General features: G+C 41.3%; 1 protein-coding gene and 1 pseudogene across 1 annotated transcript; one reads left to right on the top strand and one right to left on the bottom strand.

Annotated features, from left to right (window-relative positions):
• Window positions 1-1,456: 1,456 nt before the first annotated feature.
• On the top strand, window positions 1,457-8,035 carry LOC136477979 (heat shock 70 kDa protein 17-like). Its single transcript, XM_066476287.1, has 14 exons — window positions 1,457-2,396; window positions 2,601-2,833; window positions 3,468-3,627; window positions 4,377-4,622; window positions 4,729-4,865; window positions 5,128-5,461; window positions 5,541-5,702; window positions 6,000-6,074; window positions 6,170-6,270; window positions 6,343-6,412; window positions 6,999-7,055; window positions 7,138-7,199; window positions 7,275-7,347; window positions 7,433-8,035. Exons 1-14 carry the CDS (start codon window positions 1,632-1,634, stop codon window positions 7,652-7,654), a joined length of 2,697 nt encoding a protein of 898 aa, XP_066332384.1. The 5' UTR covers window positions 1,457-1,631; the 3' UTR covers window positions 7,655-8,035.
• A 231-nt stretch (window positions 8,036-8,266) lies between these two features.
• On the bottom strand, window positions 8,267-13,828 carry LOC136474665 (uncharacterized; annotated as a pseudogene).
• Between the last annotated feature and the right edge of the window lie 2,094 nt (window positions 13,829-15,922).

The following is a 15,922-nucleotide window of genomic DNA, read 5'->3' as shown; positions in this document are numbered from 1 at the left end:
ACATGCGCAACACTCTCGATCTACTTTTGAAACATCGAAATGAAACAATTACAACATATGTACGAAAGAAACTGAAACATTCGAAACATGCGCCTGAAACACATACAAAGCACACATGAAAAACACTTGAAAAACAATTGCAAACATATGCAACATCCAGATAAAACACTTGCAACATATATATGAAATATATGCAACATCTAGATAAACACAATTGCAAGATACGTCTGAAAAAAAATAGATGAAACATTGGGAAGAGACACTTGCAACATACGTGTATAAGCATTGCAACATATGCAACATCCCGATTTACTTTCGCAACATCCGCATGAAAACACTCGAAACATACATACGAAACATCTTAAACACATGAAACATGTGCTTGCAACATGAGGGAGACTCGGGCAGGCGATTCCAGCCGTCGAGGTCGGAGTCGACGTCGTGCGAGCACCACCACCACCACCATCGCTAGTAGCACCGGGCTTGGCTCGCCCAGGCGGGCGGCGCCCGCGATGGGCAGGAGCGAGCGGCGTAGGATGGGCGCGCGGCAGCAGCGAGGCAGAGTGGGCGCGCGGCGTTGAGACGGGAAGGCTGCGGCTAGAGAAGGCCAGCGGCGAGCGAGTGACGCGATGGATGCTCCCGTGGCGGTCGCATGCGTGCGACAATAGGAAAGGAAATGTCGCTTTATTTTTTATTTTGTTTTTGGAGAAACCGCGTCGTACTAAAGGTGGAGCGGAGGAAGCATGTTGGGACCGATCGTTGGACAAGCCCGGGAAAGAGCCATCCGGATGGAACACGCCTGGACAGACGCTCGTGTGCTAGCATTATCGTCTCTGAAGAGCATCATTGTAACCAGCCAAGCGCTCAAAATGTAAGTAATTCGAGTAACGATCAGGAGGGAATCACTTCTTTATTTATAGCGGGAGCTAGGAGCTAAAAAAAAACTTGTCTGCTCCCTGTTATATGGAATCAATTATCATCAGCTCTTCGATCTGCTCCCTCTAGAAATCCAATGAAATCAGAACGAGCAAAACTGATCAAGAATCACTCCGCAACCGGGGCCTCTCTCCTCAGTCTTCGCTACAGTCGTCCACATGCAGTATGCAGCACAGGCATGGTCGACTTGTCAGTGACTTCGAGGAGCCGTGCTGCGTAGCTTGGCGGTTGCCGCAGTTTGTAACCACCTCTCGCGTGTCCAACGCACCGCGCTAGCCGTGAAATGCCACGTGGATACACGTGGCCTGTTTTCATTGGATTGATGACTCAATTCGCGCCGGTCCTGCTCTTCGGTAAAATTTGTAGTAGGCACCTACTAATTTATGTATTTTAGAAAAGTTCCTTGTTAGCAGTATTCTCGTGAGGTGGCAAAGCTTTATTACAAAATTCTGAAAAAACAGTGGCCCGTAGCCAAAATCTCTAATTGCAATAAAACGAACAAAGACGATGAAAAATCGAATCCAAAATATAGCAGTGGCACGCCCTCTGCACCTCCTTCCCGTCCTCGAGATCGTTCTCCCCTCCTCTGCTCCCCTTCCCCCGCGTGCTCCTCCAGCCACTCCGCACCCCAGATCTCCGAACCCTAACCCCTCCTACATGCCATTGCACTGAGCGGCAGCCGGTAGCCACACGCCATGTCGCAGCCCCGCAGTTGGGGAATCCTCCTCGCCGTCGTCGTCGCGGCGGCCGTCGCCGTCCCGCCGGCGACCGCGGCGGTGGCGAGCATCGACCTCGGCTCAGAGTGGCTCAAGATCGCGGCTGTGCATCTTGCCCCGGGCCGTGCTCCGATCGCTGTTGCCATCAACGAGATGTCCAAGCGCAAGTCCCCGGCGCTCGCCGCGCTCGCCGACGGCAATCGCCTCGCTGGGGAGGAGGCCGCGGGCATCATGGCGCGGCACCCGTCCAAGGTGTTCGCCCGCGCGCGGGACCTGTTGGCCAAGCCCTTCTCCTACGTGCAGTCCGTCACGGAGTCGCTCTTCCTCCCCTACGACCTCGTCCCCGACGCGCGCGGCGCCGCCGCGGTCCGTGCCGATGACGGGCAGGTATACTCCCTCGAGGAGATCGTCGCCATGGTGCTTCACTACGCCGCGGGGCTCGCCGATGCGCATGTTGGGGCGCCCGTGCGGGACGCGGTGATCGCCGTGCCGCCCTACTTCGGGCAGGCCGAGCGCCGGGCGTTGACGCAGGCCGCGCAGCTGGCTGGAATCAACGTGCTTTCTCTCATCAACGAGCACGCTGGGGCCGCGCTTCAGTACGGGATCGACAAGGACTTCTCCAATGCGTCGCGGCATGTCATCTTTTACGACATGGGCGCTGGTAGCACCTACGCTGCATTAGTGTACTACTCGGCATACAACGCCAAGGAGTTCGGGAAGACAGTGTCCGTTAATCAGTTCCAGGTGAATTCCTCTCTCTTGGCATTTCTGGTAGTTGTTCAATTGCGCCTCTCTCAGATGTCTGATGGCAATCTGAGGAAAGTATTTCTCATGGCTAGTATGATAGATCTGATGAAAATATGCTTTTCTTTTATTGAGCTGTGCTGCTATGTGAGATGATGAGTGACAACTCCAGAACAATATATTGCTAAAACTAATTGTCTGCAGGTTAAGGACGTTAGATGGAACTCTGAACTTGGAGGCGTTGAATTGGAAATGCGGCTGGTCAACTATTTTGCTGATCAATTCAATAAGCAGCTTGGTAACGGGGTTGATATTCGTCAGTCTCCCAAGGCAATGGCTAAGTTGAAAAAGCAAGTTAAGCGCACCAAAGAAATTCTTAGTGCAAACACTGCAGCCCCAATTTCAGTAGAATCTCTGTATAATGATGTTGATTTCAGGTGCATCTCTACTCTATCTTATATACTGTAAACGCATAACAAGTGGTCAAGAAATATGGATGCAGCATGTAAAAAGATCAAGAATCAAGATAAATGAAAATGCACCCAACATTGCAAAATTTACTATCAAACCTAATTGGTCAGCTTAAAATTGTTCCGGAAAGAATGGAACTATGACTCTGATTAAAGGTGTGCTGGTAGCTGACCTGCTAGGTTTGGAGTTTGCATGGATGAAAGATATCTTATTTGTCCAATTGTCTTGACATGTGTCAGATTAAATCTGATTATTTTTTCCCTTTTGAAGTACATCGATGCAATCTCATCTAAATAAAGGTTACTAGAATTGCAAACAAAGGCTGTGTGTCAGTCCTGGATCACTTGGGCTAGTTCTTAATCGACTCCATGTCAGCTGTTGAAGTGTTTTATATGGAGACTTGGAGATTGTGTTCTGTAATAATCGGGTCAATTATGGGGAGAGTCTTAATGGTTGAGTTTTTTCGGTTTTTCCCTAGCTTATGCTTTCAGCTTTCCTTGGTTTAGACCCTGTATAGTGAGCTTGTGGCCTTAAATAACGGTTGTGGCAATTTTCATTGTGTTACCTACTGAGCTTATGCACTTTTTTTTTTTGTTACAGGAGTACCATAACACGTGAGAAATTTGAAGAGCTCTGTGAAGATTTATGGGAGCAAGCTCTAACTCCAGTTAAAGAAGTGCTGACACATTCTGGGATGAAGATTGATGATATCTATGCTGTAGAACTAATAGGAGGAGCTACCCGGGTTCCAAAATTGCAGGTTAATAAATTTGGCTATCTTTTTAGATTTTTTACTTAAACTCTGTCTGTTATTGCGGTGCTTTTGAAAATCACTTCTTTTATATATCTATTAGCTAGAAGCATCTTCGTGGTGTCTGTAATAGAAAAAATCTTACTGAAATTAGTACTTTTCCCATAGCAGACTAGATTTTTTGCAGCACCAGTGTTCGCTTGTCTTATGAGCCATACTTTTTCAGCGAACGAACAGTGTTTTTCTCTCATAACAAATTAGCGAACAGTACTTTCAGCCATGGCTTTTCAGCGAAGCGAACAGGGCCTAGCGACGTACTTTCCCTTAATTCTATTAGCTGTCACGGCATTCAGCAATCAGCATACTAATTATTTAGTCTTTTGAGCATTTTCTCTGAACTGCTTCTCGCTTATAGAAATTAATCTAGTATTATTACATGGGTACATGCATGGATGTGACATACGTTACTATTTGCTTTATACGTTTTCCCTTCTATTGAACCAATAATTTTTCGTTATAAATTTGTTTAACTGCTTTGCATTTGCACTAATCCTTTTTTGTTGTGATCTTAAAAGGGTTGTAAATTGTTTCTGGTCACACATAGAGTTTCATTCCTTATCTGTTTAGAGAAAAATATTTTTTATACAATATTTATATAATCCATCATTCCTAATTTGGTTACTTTTCAAATGGGGTGTGTGATCTACAACATTTTACATTTTTGGCTCACTGACAACAATATTGTTCTCTTGCTACAGGCTAAGCTGCAGGAATTTCTGGGTCGACGCGAGCTGGATAAACATCTTGATGCTGATGAAGCAATTGTTCTGGGAGCCTCACTTCATGCTGCTAACCTGAGTGACGGGATTAAGTTGAACCGTAAGTTGGGAATGATTGATGGCTCTACTTATGCTTTGGTACTTGAGATAGATGGTCCGGGTTATGTCAAGGATGAAAGCATTGATCAAACTTTGGTGCCAAGAATGAAGAAAATGCCAATAAAGGTTAGTAAAGCTGTTTTCCTTTTGTCTTCAAATTGTGGGCGAACTCTTCATCATGTATCTGGAAGGATACATCTAAAATAGCTCGATACCTATTTGTTATCTACAGATATTTAGGTCCATCAGACATACCAAGGACTTTGATATCTCTCTCAACTATGACAAAGCTTATGAACTGCCTCCAGGCATTCCATCACATAAGTTTGCAGAGTATTCCGTATTAGGGCTGACAGATGCCAGTGAAAAGTAAGTGACCATACTTCTTTGTGTATTTTCAACTTCAAGTCTTGATCATAAACTACTAATAAATTACTAAACATTCTTAATGCAATTCATCCTTTTAAACATATATGTTATTGCCATGCCGATATCATTCAAACTAAAATGCTCAATCTTATCATGAATTAATTGATATTGAACAATGTAATTTTGTTGCTATTCTGTTATTTGTACCCACTGTATGCTTAATTTTATTGCATAAACTAAACATATGCCTTTCTTCAACCAGGTATGCATACCGTAATTTATCTGCACCCATCAAAGCAAATCTACATTTTTCTTTGAGTAGAAGTGGAATTATTGCTCTTGATAGAGCAGAAGCAGTAATTGAGATAACTGAATGGGTTGAAGTTCCAAAGAAGATATTGACTCTAGAGAGTAACATCACCAATCAGAATCCATCTTCCGAAGTAGGAGCAGCTAATAGCACAACAGATAGTAAGGAAATTTTGAGTTCTGGCAGTGATACTAATTCCAGCACTTCCACTGATGAGAGTAATAATGCTCAAGAAATTATTACAGAGAAGGTGCTAAAGAAAAGAACATTTAGGGTTCCATTGAAGGTAAGCTATAATTGCTCTGGTAATTCGGTGGGAATATTTGCACAGCATAGTTCAATTCGAATGTCAATTATTTATATAGGTTGTGGAAAAAACGACTGGTGCTGGAACAATTCTTTCGAAGGAGTTGTATTCTGAAGCAAAAAATAGGTTAGAGGCACTCGATAAGAAGGATGCTGAAAGGAGGAAAACTGCTGAACTTAAGAATAACCTAGAGTCATACATATATTCTATGAAGGAGAAGGTATATTTTTTTTATGCTTTCTTTGTTGACACTTTGCTAAGATGGTTTGGTTTTTAAATTTTCTTTTTAGCATTAATGTACATCATGTATTTTTGTCATCGTACCCCAGATAATGGGTGATCCCTACTTTGTTTATGTATATTAAATTTGAGTATTGATTTTTCACTGAAACTCAATGCTACCCTGATAATCTTGTTATCTAGATAAACTTGAAAATGCAACAAAGGTTTACTCTTTATTACACATCTTATTTGTATAATATTGACTGCCTGATTGCTGACATTTAATATATAACAGCTGGAAGAAAGCACAGATATTTTGACTGTCTCAACCAAACAGGAGAGGGAATCCTTTGCGGAGAAACTTAGTGAGGTTGTTTAAAGCTTATCTTGCTCTTAGTCTCAGTTGACGATTAAGTCTTCTGCTGAAGTAGTGATTAGTGAAGTTGGTTTGTATGACAATTGCAGGTGCAGGATTGGTTATATATGGATGGTGAAGATGCTCAAGCTAATGAATTCAAAGAGCGCCTTGATCAACTTAAGGCCATTGGCGACCCAATTCTTTTCAGGTAACTAACTGTTTATACCCTTTAGTTCATGTGAACCAATGACTGAGATTGTATTGTTTTCCCATTACCCAGATTGAGTGAATTAAAAGCCCGACCAGCGGCCTGTGAAAATGCTCGATTGTATCTTGATGAGCTGCAAAAGGTATCAACAAGAGAACCTAATAGCGATTTTTAATTAAAATAATTATGTTTAGTGCATCTGAAGAGATACTTTCCGCATAAGAAACAGAATAGTTCAATCTATGCATCATATAATACTCTGTTGGGTTTGTACACTTTGAACACAAGGCACTTACTAATGTTTAAAGCAGAAACCTTGGGAAGAATGGTGCAACAAACAGAAAAGCTTTGCCTCAGTTGCACAACTTGACATTGCAACAATTTAAACAAATTTTCTTTTCTTGAATTTTTTTTTGCTTTCTTTTATGGGACAGTCCTACTTGATTCTCTCAGGCAATAATTGTTGTAAAGTAACAAGTACAGGTCATGCTTCTCCTGCACGGCTGCTACATGCTTGTCTTATATTGTAAAATTAATTGCTCAATAATTTCGTGGAAGCAGGAAAAAGGCTAAATTTACCATACACTGAATTCCACAGCAGGGGACAAAACCGTTGTTTTACATCCATTTTATCCATGTTGTGAACTGCTCAGTATAACAGTTCGACCGATGTAATGCATGGTTGATGTGTTATTCTGTTCTAATTCAGTGCACGTTTGGTTTTTCAGATTGTCAAGAACTGGGACACAAACAAACCATGGCTCCCCAAAAAGAGAATAGATGAGGTAAACCTGTGAGCTTAATGAAGTTGACTTTGTGATTATGTGTAATGCTCATTTTGTTGGTCGTGTAATGCTCTGGTTCTAGGTTGTAAGTGAAGCAGAGAAAGTGAGAGCTTGGTTGGAGGAGAAGGAAAACCTGCAGAAAAAGTATACCTTTCGAGTCAGCTTGCTTTTTTTTATTGTCTTGTAAAAGGTGGCTAACTCCCGTTGAAAATTTTGCAGTACCCCTGTCTATAGCCCACCAGTTTTCACATCTGAAGAAGTTTATGAGAAAGTTCTAGACTTGCAAGATAAGGTTAGTAATTTGGTAGAGCGCCCTATAAAAAGTTACGCATACTACTCATGGTAGTAAGTATAATGTGTGCTCTTTCATTGTGCAGGTCTCAAGTGTCAATAGGATTCCAAAACCAAAACCCAAGGTTGAGAAGAAAACAGCAAAGGAGGAAGAACCTGCTAGCAAGGAGAAAACCACCTCTTCGGAATCTGCACCCAACGAGGGTGAATACACCGAAACATCTCAGGAATCTAAGGCTCGAGAAGAGGATCAGTCTGCATCATCCAACACTAGCGATCCAGAACCTGAATCTCATGACGAGTTGTGAGTACCAGAATCCATATAAACAGGTCGGAAAGACGCATTACGCATATACTACAAGAAGGCAGTTTGAGAATAAATTTTGGTTGCTCAAATTTTCTCAGTTTTTATTTGACGACCAAAAGATAAGGCTACATAGGGTTTCGAGGAACATTAGATGCTGTAGAGCCAAAAAAAAGATAAGGCTACGTAGGGTGTCGAGGAACATTAGATGCTGTAGAGCCAAAAAGATTTCATCGGTAGTTTCTGATCATGGTGTAAGTCATTCGCCTCAAAGGCATAGTTCAGGATCTAGAATCGCATTGTTGTACTGAACTCATTTGATTTTTTTTTAATGAGGAATGCTATATATAGAGATTTTACGCCAGTAGAGCATTGTTGTACTGAACTAATTTGATTCTTCTTTAAATGAGGAATGCTATATAGATTTTTACGTCAATACTTGCTATGTTTAATAATGATATATAATCAGATGTATTTCCGTAGGTGGAGGAATAGAGTTTAATGATAATAACAGCCTCATAGGCATAGATTCAAACTACACGACCTCATTCAAACTCACGACCTTAAAAGCCCGAACAGTGTAAGGCTCCTCTGCCTGCTGACAAATGTTTTATATTCTTGCGATTGCTGTAGCAAGTAGGCAAACAGGATAGACACTGCGAGTACACCACCATTAGGCTACCACCAGCGACGGTTATTCTTGCCATTGCAAGTACATCAACCGCTCAGGAACTTGTGATTGTAAAACAAACAGAATAGACGCTGCGAGTACATCAACATTAGGCTGTCAGCGACGGTTATGCTTGCGGTCTGCCTCTAGCTTTGCAGCTAGTACAGAAAAATCTGAGTATCAAATCCGGTGATGTGAGAAGTAGGTGCAAATAATCACATGCTCTTCTTGTATTTTAACTTCCTTCCTGTCAAGGCAACGCAGCTATCTTCAACTTCAATGTTACTTGGATTCAAGCCAAGCAAAATGCTAGATCATAGTGTAGCATGAACCAACGATTAAAAAAAAATCAAATCACAAACAAGACTACACTGTTAAAGTTCAATGTTTTCCTTAGTCTACCTGAATGACTAGGTACTATGTGGTCAAGCCTTTTTTAAAGAGTAAAATTCATGAGCGGCCCCTAAAATTTCACCGTGGTATCATCCGGGGTCCCCATTTTGATACTTGGGTCTCCACACTTGTCCCAAGCGCTAGCATTGGACCAAGCGTGGCATGTTGACTGTGTGTCGACATAGACTTGACATGTGGACCCAACATGCCACATCAACACATAGTCAGCATGCTATGTCAGTGCATGAGCGGGTCACAGCCTGTTTGGACCAGTGCAACAAAATATCAAAATTTAAGAGTTGGAGACCTAGATGATACCACCATACAAGTTCAGAGACTTAACATTAAAATTCGAGAGTTGGGACTCATGACACCATTTCCAACGTTCGAGTACGAAGGAAGGAGAGAAGGACATTTATAGGATGGCTAGGGTTCGTGAGAGAAAGACAAGGGACTTCAACCAAGTTAAGTGCATTAAGGATGAAAGGAAGCATCTCTTGGTGAAGGAGGATGAGATTCGACATCGATGGCAAGAGTATTTTGACAAATTATTCAATGGTGAGAATACGGACACAACCTTTCAGTTGGATGACTCTTTTGATGACACCAATAGGCGCTTTGTGCGGAGAATCCAAGAATTTGAGGTCAGAGAGGCGTTGAAAAGGATGAAAGGCGGTAAGGCGATGGGACCGGATGGTATCCCAATCGAGGTGTGGAGATGCCTCGGGGACATAGCTATAGTATGGCTAACCAAGCTGTTCAACCATATTTTTCGATCGAACAAGATGCCTGATGAGTGGAGGAGAAGTATATTGGTATTGATCTACAAGAATAAAGGGGATATTCAAAGTTGTACTAATTATCGGGGAATTAAGTTGATGAGTCATACTATGAAGCTATGGGAGAGAGTTATCGAGCATCGCTCGAGAGCAATAACGCGGGTCTCTATGAACCAATTTGGTTTTATGCCCGGAAGGTCGACCATGGAAGCCATTTTCTTAATAAGACAAGTTATGGAGCGGTATAGGGAGAAGAAAGATCTACACATGGTTTTTATAGATTTGGAGAAGGCTTATGATAAAATATCAAGGAATGTTATGTGGTGGACTTTGGACAAACATAAAGTCCCAACGAAGTACGTCGGGCTCATTAAGGACATGTACAACAATGTTGTGACTAGAGTTCGAACAAGTGATGGAGACACGGATGACTTCCCGATTAGGATAGGACTACATCAAGGGTCAGCTTTGAGCCCTTATTTGTTTGCCTTAATGATGGATGATGTCACAAGGGACATACAAGGGGACATCCCTTGGTGTATGCTTTTCATGGACGATGTAGTGCTAGTTGATGAAAGCCGAACAGGAGTGAATCAGAAACTGGAGTTATGGCGGGAGACTTTGGAGGCCAAAGGTTTTAGACTCAGTAGAACTAAAACTGAGTATATGAGATGTGACTTCGGCACTACTATTCAGGAGGAGGAAGATATTAGTTTGGAAGGTCAAGTAGTGCCTAGGAAGGATACCTTTCGATATTTAGGATCTATGCTACAGAGAGACGGGGATATTGATGAAGATGTTAGCCATAGAATCAAAGCAGGGTGGATGAAGTGGCAGCAAGCATCTGGTGTCCTATGTGACAAAAGGGTACCACAGAAGCTAAAAGGCAAGTTTTATAGGACGGCGATTAGACCTGCTATGTTGTATGGTGCAAAATGTTGGCCTACGAAAAAGACGACATGTTCAACAGATAAGTGTCACGGAAATGCGTATGTTGCGTCGGATTTGCGGTCATACAAGAAGGGATTGAGTTCGGAACGATGATATACGTGATAGATTAGGGGTAGCACCAATTGAAGAAAAGCTTGTCCAACACCGGTTGAGATGATTTGGACATGTCCAACGGAGACCTCCAGAGGCACCGGTGTGTAGTGGAATCCTAAGCCAGGATAGTAACGTGAAGAGAGACAGAGGAAGACCGAAGTTGACTTAGGTAGAGGCAATAAAAGAAGACTTGAAAGGATGGAATATACCCAAAGACTTAACCTTAGATAGGAGTGCTTGGAAGACAGCTATTCACGTGCCTGAACCTTGATTGTTTCTGCTGTGTTTCAACTCTAGCCTACCCCAACTTGTTTGGGACTTAAAGGCTTTATTGTTGTTGTTGTTGTTGTTGTTGTTGTTGGACTCATAACACCATTTGTCCAAGTTTAGAAACCGCTCATGCCTTTTTAAAATGAGTCTGCCCCACAACACTTCTACTTGTAGTAGTCTATAACATCATTTAGCACCATTTTCATCCTTGCCACTTTGATTCATGATGTTGACTTTTTTTTAAGGTAATTGGTAAAAGTTCAATCTAGCATTAGGTACATATGCCTCTTTGGAACAGCAAAGGGAGTATACAACAGAAGCAGGGAAACAAAACACATAAACGAATTAGAGAATCATACCATGGTGGGAAGATATGAATTATGTTTCCAAACAGAAGATCCACATTGTCACATATCTTTGGACTGAAGATAATGGTCCTCCTAGTTCTGCTTTCATCTATGGTGCTGTCTGCTGAGTCATTACTTATAGCGGTATCCTGCATGAACATAAGTTCCATGAAAACATCACTGTTGCAGAATGCTGGTAAAACATCGTTTATGTTCACATAAGAGTCAGTTCATTAGAAGTTTGTCTAATGGCTACAACAAAGGATACCTTTTGTCTGATCATCTAGATGCAGCAGAATAACTTTCAATTTTAGTTTTGTAGCATTGCATAATTGGTCAATTCAGACATTACTTTTCTAAAGAGCATACTGCTCTGGATAAGAAAATGACAGACAATCATCTTGAAACATTTTTTTCCCAAAATATGTGTTCAACTTAGCAGCATGAGAAGCAAAATGTTATTTAATTTAAGAAGATTACTGCCACATGAGTAGATAGGAGTTTTTCGAAGATGGAGGCATGGAGCACAGACATTGCTCTTTTCCTGGAACATGCAGCTGCAGACTGTTAGCTTTCCTTCCAATGACCTTGACATGATCTAAACAGTAGTGCCCTTTAAATCACCTATGAATTTTACTATCAATATCTCTGAAATCCATGTATACAAACAGACGATGCCTAATCCAAAGCATATAAGTGGTACCAACTACCAACTGCTACCAACAGCACCACCTGAATAACCTTGCTCTCTGCTATACCGTCTCAAGAACTCCGCATGCCAATCTTTCTCCATCTGCATAATCTGTTGCATTCTTCCATAGTTACCAGCTCTGCCACAGAGCAAGACCAATAAATAATCAGAATTCCAGTGCAAATGGTCATTTCAATAAGATTTGGAAAGAATTCAAGATTATTATACCCTGTTGATCTCATTGAATTCATGGCACCATCCATGTTTGTTGGATTGAAAACTTCTTGGAATAGGTCAGCCATAGTTTGCTGGTTCTCATCTTTGTTCACCAAACTCAAGTGGTTTTGAGTAGCATCCTATTTCAGGATAAAAGAAAAATATGTTGAGTATCTCAATTTTCAAATGAACAACGACTAATATAAAGTCAAGTGTTTATGTTACCATACTTCCTCCTCACTAGATGTTCCGTCAATTACATGCTCCAAGGGGGTCCTCACTGTCAATACTCCTGTCTCCTAGAATAGCTAGTGTTTTCTTCTCGGAAGAAAGGAGTTTTGACTTCCAATGTTTAGTTCTGGTGTGTTGATGTGACTGCAATAAAATTTACAATATTCAGAAGGCAAGCTAATTTTTGTCTGGGAACCCCAAATCATGAAATAACACCACAAGAAACACACCAAAGATGCTGTCTCGACATAAGAGCCACTTCTACCCTGTAGATCTTCTAGAAGTTCTGCAACTGAAAGATTTGCTTTCTTGATCGAGCAGGGAAACTCTGATTGCAGATCTTCAGTTTGTCGCTTGACATTTTCGAACGGTTCATCCATCAAAGCTTGTGAAGCTTTAGTTGGTGGCACTCTGGATGAAAGTTCCTGCTCCCTGATTGATATGCTTGGAGCATGTTGGTGCAACTAGATTAAAATATTCAGAAGCAACATAAGTGTGTGTAAGAACTCCAAAAAATGAAACAAGAATGCAAGACAATACACACCAAAGATGGTGTCCTGACAACAGAACCACTCCTACGCCGTAAATTATCTAGCAGCTCAGAGACAGAAGTATTTTCTTTCTTGGTTGGAAGGGCAAACTCTGGTGCCAAATCTTCAGTTTGTTCCTCAACATTTTCCAACCGTTCAGCCACTATGGTTTGTGAAGCTCTAGTTGATGGCACTGCAGAGGTACCTTCTTGCCCCCCAGTGCACAAGTTATCAGTCTTAACATCTAATGGAACAAAATCATATCCTCGTAATGAGAATTTAGGCTTCTTTACACTTTTGCTCCCTGTAGTGGAGAAACAGACACACATTATATTATCCAACTGGTATAGTTTAACAAAACAAAGTAATCCTTTGCTCACAACATTATCTCTATAAGAGGAGATGCAGGAAATGAGATACATACTTCTGCTTGTTCCAGAAGAAAGGAATGAGGTGCTAATAGGATATTTGCATACACTCGCTAACTCATCATCTTCTTCTAGAACTTCATCCCACCCATCTGATTTTCCATGGTCTTCCATTTCTCTACTCTCTTTGTCTGGAAGCTGGACATGCTAATGAGGCTCTTGTTGATGCTAGAACATCTTGTTGACACACACACAGAGGAGAAGGCACATGTTCAACAAGCATCTGTATGATTCTACAAGGCGTGCATACCTCCTACTATTATAACAGCCTACAACAATAAGAAGAACAAAGTGAAGTCAATAATCCAGGGGATATGGAGGGTCCAGAAACCCCCAAAAAATTGAATAAGAGCAACTCCATACCAATAGTGCTCCCCTGGAAGTTGTTTTATGGAAGCACCTTAAAACTTTTCCAGCACTTTATGGGGCCACTGTGTTAGTAGATTACCAATGACCTCTTCCCCTATATTTAATTTCTTCTATTTCTATTCCCTTGTGCTCAATTTTCACATCATAACAATTCAAAGTTTATGTTTCTACTACACAGAATTCAACAACATTCAAATTCGTAATTTTTAAGTCAAATTCAAACATAGCACAGGATTCCAATGCACTAAATAATCTACTGAATAAATGCTTCGTGGTCACTTGGCAAACTCCACTTTTTTCATACAAATGGAAAGTCGACCAAGGGGAAGATAGGACAAAAAGACTGTGTATTGTAACTGATTGCATGCCTGGAACTAGGAGCAGCAAGCTAATGCCGGAACTCTGCTAGTTTGCGAGTTTTCGTGAATGCTTCGATCTTTTGTCAGTTGGACAGTCGCTGCCTCCGCAGGCAACTCTGCTAGTTTGCGAAGTAGCTATACAGTAATGGAAAGGCTGGCAATACAGCTTCATGATAGATACAGAGATGCACATACCTCCTATAATCAGGAACTGCGCTCAGTCATTCCGTCGAGCATATTGTAAGCACCTGCCAACGCGATCACTACGCCCTCATGCCGTGTGCTCACCGCCCGCCGTGCAAGCAAGGCAACCTGCGCCCACGTTACAACAACTCAACGAGTAAGTAAGGCTTTCTAGATGTGGGGCTTGATGCCAGCAAGCAAGATGACCGCACACGTTTTTACCTCAGCAAGGCAACAAGTAAGCGCCTGCAGCCTGCGCCCTGCAGCTGCAGCCTACAGGGGTCGCCGCCTCGCCGGGGTCGGAGCTCGCCAACGCCAAGTCGCCTGCAGCCCTGCACCCTGCTGCCCTGCTCCGAGTGACGGAGCCGGAACTCGGGAGTCTATCGGTCGTTCGGAGGGGGCGCGGCTTCGGGTCTGGTGACGGGCTGGTTCAGACTTCAGAGGAGCTGTGAGTTGGGCCGTGAGGACCTGCTCCCTACACATTTGGCCCACGAGTGGAATATGAAACTACTTTTTCCCAAACCACTACTTTTGCGTATTATATATATATATATATATATATATATATATATATATATATATATATATATATATATATATATATATTACAATGCTCGTGCTAACGCAACGGATTTATCTTGGAGACGCACATGAAAACAACCAATGTTTTTTTTTTCTATAGTTCAACTTTTACACAATATCTTTGAGCATATATACAATCCGGGAAACTAAGAATTCATAGTAAAGTTTTTTCCTCGTATAACCATTTAAGTTACATTCTGTCTAAGTACTTAATCATGACTTGAAGATCTTTATGAAAGTTGTCAAAACATTCGTTTGCATGGCTCTTAAGAATATCCCCAAAAATTCCATCTTCGGTAAATTTGATACCTGCGCATGGTAGATATAATAAGTTAAGTTATTAATTTTGTATGTAGTGTACGGAATATAGTTAGAGAATATATGCTTATAGTGTTGATCGGTGCCAATCTTACACCATCCCATGACTTCATAAAATTGTATACAAGAAAGCCTCCTAATTTCCTGGATATGAGCATTTGTTTGATTTATTGTACATAAATCAAATAACTATTTTGTGATAATAAGAAAGATGAAACATATTATAGGTGATTACCGGTCTTTATGTTTTGGAACTTTTGTAACACATGCATGGAATATTCGCTTCCAGTAATAAATATTGCCGTCCCACTTAGAATTTATCAGTTTTATAGCGAGACTGAACCTTTTAGCAATAGTGTGAAATGTAGCTATATATGGCATGATTTGAGCATAACCCTTGTAACATACATCATCTAGGAGTGGATCCATAATGTGCGCAATTTTCTTTTGCATGTCCATTATGAACAAAGTATATAGTCCATCTTGATAATATGGCAGTAGAATCTAAAAACATATACATAGAATATAATTTTTAAAAAAGTATAATATATATAAATAAAATATAAAGGAGTATACTGAACATATCTTACATTGCTGCATTCTTTAATTTTGTATTCCATGTCAGGTCAGCACTCGAGCACTTTTGCTAGTTTCTTGTGGTCTAGTTTGCCACAACATCGCGGATCTCGTCCAAATTGGGTTATGGACTGTTGATTTTGTAAAATTTAGAATTAGATGAACTTACAGCAAACTGGAGATCCATAAAGTGGTATTTTTATTTTTATTTCTTCATCAACAAGAATTTGTTCTGCGCAGCCATCCGAATTGCTATATTGAAGCAATCATGATCCATCTCTTTGTT

This window comes from Miscanthus floridulus, chromosome 8, assembly GCF_019320115.1.
Source record: "Miscanthus floridulus cultivar M001 chromosome 8, ASM1932011v1, whole genome shotgun sequence".
In the NCBI taxonomy this organism is placed as follows: Eukaryota; Viridiplantae; Streptophyta; class Magnoliopsida; order Poales; family Poaceae; genus Miscanthus; species Miscanthus floridulus.
This window is presented reverse-complemented; position numbering and strand designations above follow the sequence as displayed.

Excerpts from the sequence above, each read along its gene's own strand:
- LOC136477979 (XM_066476287.1), top strand. The coding sequence starts at position 1,632 with ATGTCGCAGCCCCGCAGTTGGGGAATCCTCCTCGCCGTCGTCGTCGCG. Across the intron at positions 2,397-2,600 it reads TGTCCGTTAATCAGTTCCAG|GTTAAGGACGTTAGATGGAA; the intron begins GTGAATTCCTCT and ends AATTGTCTGCAG. Across the intron at positions 4,866-5,127 it reads CTGACAGATGCCAGTGAAAA|GTATGCATACCGTAATTTAT; the intron begins GTAAGTGACCAT and ends TTCTTCAACCAG.